General features: G+C 50.6%; 1 protein-coding gene across 1 annotated transcript in view; it reads left to right on the forward strand.

Moving 5' to 3' along the window:
* Window positions 1-3,590: 3,590 nt before the first annotated feature.
* Window positions 3,591-7,511, forward strand: part of SMAD4 (SMAD family member 4) — a gene marked incomplete at its 3' end in the record, with an annotated part of 4,846 nt that continues 925 nt past the window's right edge. Inside the window, exons 1-6 of the mRNA XM_010130891.1 lie at window positions 3,591-3,839; window positions 3,997-4,171; window positions 4,513-4,542; window positions 5,016-5,231; window positions 6,518-6,637; window positions 6,768-6,878. Coding sequence (XP_010129193.1) covers window positions 3,591-3,839; window positions 3,997-4,171; window positions 4,513-4,542; window positions 5,016-5,231; window positions 6,518-6,637; window positions 6,768-6,878 — 901 coding nt within the window. The remainder of the gene's footprint in view (window positions 3,840-3,996; window positions 4,172-4,512; window positions 4,543-5,015; window positions 5,232-6,517; window positions 6,638-6,767; window positions 6,879-7,511) is intronic.

Below are 7,511 nucleotides of genomic sequence, written 5' to 3' on the forward strand. Positions count from 1 at the left end.
TTTTTTAAGTCGCTGGCTCTTTACATAATGCGTCCAAGCGCGGCGAACACAATGGGGATGGGAGTTTTGAGAGGCAGCAACAGATTTTGTGGAGAACAAAGGTGCTGCGGTGCCGGTGAGGCGCAGCCTGTGCCGGGCTGTTGTTAAGGTCCTGCTGGAATTTCAGGCCTCTCGGTTTTCCGATGGTAACCTCGTCAAAAACTATGCTTTTGGTTGGGGCTGGAATTTTCCATCCTTGCTTTGCCCAGAGGTGATTTTTTTTATTTTTTATATGTATATATATATTTTTTTTTAAGCAGAGAACAGCAGTTCAGACTTTTTTAACCGTGAATTTTGGTTCAGATGAAAGAGTGGTTGCTCCAAGTCGCCTTCAAACTCTTTTACGCTGTCACATACCTTGAATTTTCATGGCTCCTGACAGGGAGATGTGCAGAATTGATACAGATGATCCGAATCCGTGCCCAAAAATAGCGGTGTGGGGAATGTCAGCTCGTAGCCAGCGCAGAGCCGCCGTAGTGCTCCTTCTCGTGCTCTTTAATGCTCATTGTTCTTACGTCTACAAGCGTTTTATTCCTGTTCCCCCTTTGGGCACAGGGATAATAGCCTGGAAAGCATCTGCAGGTTAATCACTTATTCATATCTTCGTCAAATCACGCGCTGCCTTTTGGGTTTTATTGGGTTATGGATTTTTTTTTCTTTATTGTGGCGATCGTAAAACTTCTGCCGCTGCATTATTCAAGAGCAAAACTCCGTGGTGATGTTTCAGTGGTTAAAAGCGATCAAACGTCTGCGCCGCTTTTCCTGATGTCTTTGTGTCCGTCTCGTTTTGGAGCCTTCCTTGACCTTTATCTGTGTGAAATGTTTTACTACACTCGGCTAATGAGCCGCTTTGTTAGCGTCGCGTTGCTGCCTGGTATTAAACCACTGGAAATCGGTGATGGCTCTTACTGGGAAATCGTGCTCCTGGGGAGCATCAGTGGCAGCTTCAAGCAAACAGGCCTTGATGTGGTTGGACCAAACCCATCTCGCATCCTTCCTTCACTTCGGATCTGGCAGCAGAAGCTGCGCCTTCCCCCGCTTGCCTTCCCCAGCAGCACCTCGGGACCTTCAGTCTCTATCTGGAACTCTTTTCTGCGCTGTTTTTCTTCATCAAAAGCTTTTCCAAGGGCTGTTGCTGCCCTGACACCTGCAGGAACTGTTTTTCCAGTCGTGCCAAGGCTGTGCTCTGTTTTTAAATCCCTCCTACTTCTCAAGGCATTTGTCCTGTCCAAGAGTCTCACGTTTGTCTCTTGTTTGGAAAACCTCTAGTTGGCTGTAGAAACAGAAAAAATAAAATAAGTGCTAAGAAAGTGCCACGAAGGGGCTTTTGGCCTTTGCCCCTATCTTAAAGTGATTATCTGGTGGCATTTGGACTGTCACATTTTTAGACGTAGTTTCTCAGATAATTTGATCCCTCCGCAGCTGCCATTGGCTTAAACGCTTCTGGAAATGAAGAGGGGAACGTGTCCTCTCGGCGTCGGGCCTGGATTAACCGTCTTGCCCGAGCCGTTGGGGTGCCGATTGCCTGGATCGTATTCCCTTGGGTTCCGTCGCCGGCTCCATCCGTAACCACCTGCTTTGCCATAAGCGGGTTATTTCCTTTCCTTGTTCAGGAGCTTCCCCATAGATAAGTCAATAATCGATTTGATTTCAGTTCTGTGAGGTATCACGCCGGTACAGCTGCCTGTTCATACCCTTCAGGTAACCACTCGTGGCAGAATTCTCCCCAAACATGGAAAACGAGGCATGTGGCACCAGCGTTGGGGTTTAGACAGCTGCTTCGTGTGTTGGATTTCATTTTCTGCGGAAAAGATCCATCCCCCTTCGGCAGGACAGTGGGGGGGATGTAGGATGTCCAAGGGGAGACTCTTGAGCTACCGGGCAGTTGAAGCTTGAGCTACTGGGGCTTGAAGTCCCCTTTTCTGCACCAAACCTCTGGCCCTGGATAGAGCAAGATAAAGGGTGGGGATTAGCGCACTTGGAATGTAGAACATCAGCCCTGCTCTTTTGTGAATTAAAGGAAACGTGAAAAGCCTGAGGTCTGCTGGCTTGGAGAAGAATGATTTCATGACCAGAACCTGCTGCAGGTTCTTAATGAGTGGATTTGAAAGGGCAAATGTGTGGGGAGGTACCTACACCATCACACAATTATTTTGGTTGGAAAAGCCCTTTCAGCTCCTCAAGTGCCCCCGTTCCCCAGCACAGCCAGGTCCCCTCTGTCCCTCAGCAGCACCTCCACACGGCTGGGAAAACCCTCCAGGGATGGGGACTGCCCCCTCCACAGGGCTGGGAACCCCCCCCAGGGATGGGGACTCCACCACTGCCCTGGGCAGCCTGCGACACGCCTGCACAACCCCAGCGGGACACAAATGGCTCCTCATGGACAACCTCAACCTTCCCTGGGGCAGCTGGAGGCCGGTTCTTCTCGTCCTGTCGCTTGTTCCTGGGGAGCAGAGACCGACCCCCACCTCGCTCCAACCTCCTGAATTTCAGGGAGTTGTCAGAGCCAGAAGGTCTCCCCGGAGCCTCCTTTGCTCCAGGCTCAGCACCCCCAGGTCCCTCAGCTGCTCCTCAGCACATTGTGCTCCAGACCCTGCCCCAGCTCCGCTGCCCTTCTCTGGACACGCTCCAGCCCCTCAATGTTCTTCTGACAGTGAGGGCCCAAACTGAACCCAGGATTCGAGGTGCAGCCTCCCCAGTGCCCCCAGTCCAGGGGGACGATCCCTGCCCTGCTCCTGCTGGCCACACCAGTGCTGATAGAAGCCGATATGGGCTACAGATCAGGTGCCCACAAGGGCATAGAGGGACCTTGTGGACCAGAACCCTCAGACTTTTGGAAGGAGTTAATAGTGTCAGAAATGGGCAGGGAAAGCGTCAGAGTGGGGTGTCACAGCAGCAGTAGCTCGCAGCAGCAGCAGCTCCGCTCCTACTGACCGTGACAGCACGCTGAGCCCGAGCCAAGCCCGAGGCGAGCTGCTTCTCTGAGTTCCGTGGAGTTAAGGCTGTTCTGTTGGGGACAGTTTGAAGTGCTTGTGTAATGACCTGAGTTGATGGGCCTCAGTCCAGAATCCGCTCCATCCCAACACAGAGAGCCCAGTGTGCCCGTTGGGCTTTTCCCAGCTAAAGCTGCCCCCAATATTTGTGCCCAGAAACGAGGATTAAGGTACAATTCTGATGGGCAAAGAGAAACCAGGTTAGTCTGAGCTCAGCACAAAGCCGAACCACTCGAATAAAGATGGCACATGATTCTCGTGTGCGTTCCGGCTTCTTCACTACTCAGGTTTTGTTGCAGTCCCAGTCAGTGGGTTTTATCCCAGTGTAAACTGCTGGAAATCACGGTCACCATCTCCTTTTACCCTCTTTGTCTAATGATCCCTCCTTTCCTCTGTGTCCGCACGACACAAACGTGATCTGAGGGAGCTGTTTTTTCCTCCTAGGTCGTACCCACAGCCGGTCCATCGAACCCTTAACTTGGATCATCCGCCAGAGAATCATCGCAGCCCCCACAAACTGCCCTTTGAGAAAGAACCCCCGAACCAAAGCTGTGACAAATGGACAATATGTCTATTACTAACACGCCGACAAGTAATGACGCTTGTCTGAGCATTGTCCACAGCTTGATGTGCCATCGCCAAGGCGGAGAGAGCGAAACGTTCGCCAAGCGTGCCATCGAGAGCCTCGTGAAAAAGCTCAAGGAGAAGAAAGACGAGTTGGATTCACTGATCACGGCCATAACCACCAACGGAGCTCACCCCAGCAAGTGCGTGACCATTCAGAGGACGCTGGATGGGCGGCTGCAGGTGAGAACCGGCGGCAAAAGCACCCACCCCCTTTGTACCCCTTATATTTGGTTGGTGGAGGGAGGTGGTGGCTGTGGTTTGTCCTCTCCCAGCTTTGCTAAGTCAAGCTGACCGTCTTCCTGCTTCCCCACTCAGCTTTCACGTCTGACTTTTCTAGGTGGCCGGTCGCAAGGGCTTCCCTCACGTGATTTACGCCCGGCTCTGGAGGTGGCCCGATCTTCACAAAAACGAACTCAAGCATGTGAAATACTGTCAGTATGCTTTTGACTTAAAATGTGACAGTGTCTGTGTAAACCCCTACCATTACGAGCGCGTGGTATCGCCTGGCATCGGTGAGTAGACCCTGGGCTTGAAAAAGGGACAGCGGGACTTGAATAGAAAACCTTTGGCCTGTGGAAAATCCAGGCTTAAAGCATCACCGTTAACTTTTCAAGGGCGAGTTAGAAATTACTCCGGCCCATCTTTTTATCCCCAGTCAGAACGAGCAGTTTGTGGCTCGTTTAAGCCTTTCCGTGGGCTTCACACGCGCTTTGGGGGTGGTCCTAGGGATAACTCGACGGGTCGTGGTGGAAGGGGAAAAGCCTGGTGCTAATTTGTAAGATAACGTGTACGCGTTGTTGAAGGTCTCTGCGTATATAACCCTCTGCCCCCCCTTTTCTGTTTCTTTTTGAAGATCTCTCAGGACTGACACTACAGAGTTCTGGTAGGTGGTTCTGTTGATTATTGCATTTAGTAAACCCTGACCAAAACACCCCCAAACCAGAATCACACGGAAGAGACCTTTCAGCTCCTCAAGTGCCTCCGTTCCCTCAGCCCTGCCAGGTCACCACTGCCCCTGTCCATACCGCTCCCTCACCCACCCAACAACCAAACCCAACAGAATTTTTATTTTTCCTGCCAGAAGAAATTCATAAAGAAGGAAATTTGGGTCGTTTTTTGCGCATTATTCCGAAGTTTCCAAGCAAAACCAACTTCAGCCGCCCCCAAACTACCCAACAAACTGTTAACTTCAAGCTTTAACTTGCGCGCTCGTCTCTTGATCGTTTCCTGTATCTTCTGAAGAGTTTATTTGTAACTTAGAGAAGAGCTTTGGTGAGGTTTAGAGCGGTGAAGTCCTGCCCCCGTAGCGCTGTTACCGCTTGCGAGTCACACGCTTAACCCTTTGCTTCTCCCCAGCTCCATCAAGCATGTTGGTGAAAGACGAATACGTTCACGACTACGAGGGGCAGCCGTCGCTGTCTTCTGCCGAAGGCCATTCGGTCCAGACCATCCAGCACCCTCCCAGTAACCGGGCGTCGAGCGAGCCTTACAGCACCCCAGCCATGTTAGCGCCGACCGAGGCCAGCACTACCAGCACCACTAATTTCCCCAACATTCCCGTGGCTTCAACAAGTAAGCCCCTTGGGATCGTGGGAGATGCTACACCGAGAACCGCTGGGTTTTGCCCCGTTATGCTGCTGAAGCATAACGGGTTTAATTTGGAGTGTGATTTGAGGAACTGGTGGCCCAGTCTGAGAGCTGGCGCTACGTGACTGCCACCAGTTTGGATATATCAGAGGTTAAACCACTTAACCACTGGTTGGTACTGGAATAAGGGCTGTAGGAACAGAAGGTGCGCTGTCGGGTGGCCGTGCCGAGAGTCTCCCAGTCTTAATTTGATGACGGTAGCCAAAGCAACAGCCCTAATTAATATTTTCACCAGTCTGAGGCGCCGCCGTTGAAGTCTATGTTTCTTTTCTGTGCGTACGAGAAGAGTTTCCCAGCCTCAAACCTCCCACAGGACAGGAAAGCGGTGACGTCCGCGGTGTCCTGCAGCCCTAACGTGGGGAAACCGTGAAGTCTGGGCGGGTTCCACGTACTCTTCCTCACTCTGCTATCAGAACTCTGTGAAATCACGGATTTCACGTTACCGGATTGGAGTGATGGTGGTGTGGGGTTTCGGTAACATTCTTTAATTGTAGTTAATGACTTTTGGGGTTTTTTTGCTAATGACGGTTTGCCAGGCTGAGGTATGATGTCAGTAAAGGACAGGCACTTTAATTAACTTGAATTAAAGTCAGTAACTTCTTCTTATCGGTGCTATAATTGTTGGAGCCCAGTGGAGAGGAAAAAAAAAGCTCGTTTTCAGGTTTTAGTTGCAGTTTAATGTTGGTTAGTTCTGGCCGCACCAGCAGTGAGAGTGCAAGCGTGCCACTGCTGATCACTGTAGTGTTCATGGCTGAGCTGAAGCCTTTCAAATCTTTTAACCTCTTCTGAAATATCTGCAGTTTTACTTTAAAGCTGGAAATACTTGCAAGGACCAAAAAAAAAAGCCCCAACAACTTTTGTCAGGAAGGAGCCGAGTGACATTCGCAGCTCTAGTTTAAAAACCGAAATACTCCTCAGTACCTCTTGGAGGAACGTAAATGGAAGCGAGTGTCCTCCTTGGGACCTGTTGGCCTGTTTGGGTTCATGCCAAATCTCAGCTAAAAGCTGTGACATCGCTTCTGCTTCCCTTTCGGTCTGAAAACTCGAGAGGTGAGCAAAGCAAAGCCGCGGTCGACAGACAGAATCCTCCCCAAACCAAACTCGTAGGGACAGTGCCCGCAGTTGGGTGTCTTCTCCTCCCCGGTAGCGCTGAGCTCTTCTTCCTTCACCTCGTGGAACGTTCATGAATAGGTAGTGTGTTCTTTTACCAGGTCAACCGACCAGTATATTGACAGGTAGCCATAGTGATGGACTCTTACAGATTGCTTCAGGGCCTCAGCCAGGAGCTCAGCAGAATGGGTTTACAGCTCAGCCAGCTACTTACCGTCACAGTGAGTATATCCCTCCGCGCACTCGTAGCTCGCTAATTCCGGGTTCCAAACGCTCAGGAGAAATAGAGGAGTAGAAGCGAGAGGCGACGGAACCTCCCTTGAAAAACCAAGCCCTCGTTTCTTTTTGTAGATAGTACCACATCTTGGACTGGAAGTCGGACGGCAGCCTACACACCGACCATACCTCACCACCAGAACGGCCACCTCCAGCACCACCCACCCATGCACCCTGGACATTACTGTAAGTGGGGCAGAGCTTCGTTTCGAAGCTCTTTGTTGAGCTTTCACTCCCCAGCGCTTCCGTGGAGGGGCGGGCGCCTCGTCTGCGGTTATTCTTGCCCCTCAAATCCTTTTTCTAATCGTTATAGAAGTGCCATTGCTGTGTTTAGTATATTGTGACAGATAAAGAGAAGAGCTTGATGGACTTGCCCTCCGTTCAAGCAGCAGAGGTTAGAAATTCAGGTAGTGACGTCCATATTTGATCAGGAATACCAGGACCTACAAACTCCAGCGATGCTGGAGATACTCTATAAATACTTCCCAGTGTTTGTATCTTCCCATAATTAATAGTTGTAACTGGCTGGTGAGACCACAAAGAGCTTTTCTTGGCTGCTGCCACTTCTCACTTCCGAAAGTTGCGCGTTTTGACACCTCCCAACGTTGTGCCGGGTTTGACATCTCGTGAAAGCTGCTGGGATTCATATTCTGGTTTCAGTCTTTCCTCCTTGTTGGCTGCTGCCTGTAAGGTTACTTTATGAAAGTGGAGAGACTAACCGAGGCCACGTTCAGTATTTTTGTCTTTAGCAAATGAATTCTCCAGGGCTTTTTTCCATCTTCAAGTCCTTCTGTGATTGATGGATCCAGTGAAGAGCGG

This window comes from Buceros rhinoceros, unplaced genomic scaffold, assembly GCF_000710305.1.
Source record: "Buceros rhinoceros silvestris isolate BGI_N320 unplaced genomic scaffold, ASM71030v1 scaffold42700, whole genome shotgun sequence".
NCBI classification, from domain to species: Eukaryota; Metazoa; Chordata; class Aves; order Bucerotiformes; family Bucerotidae; genus Buceros; species Buceros rhinoceros.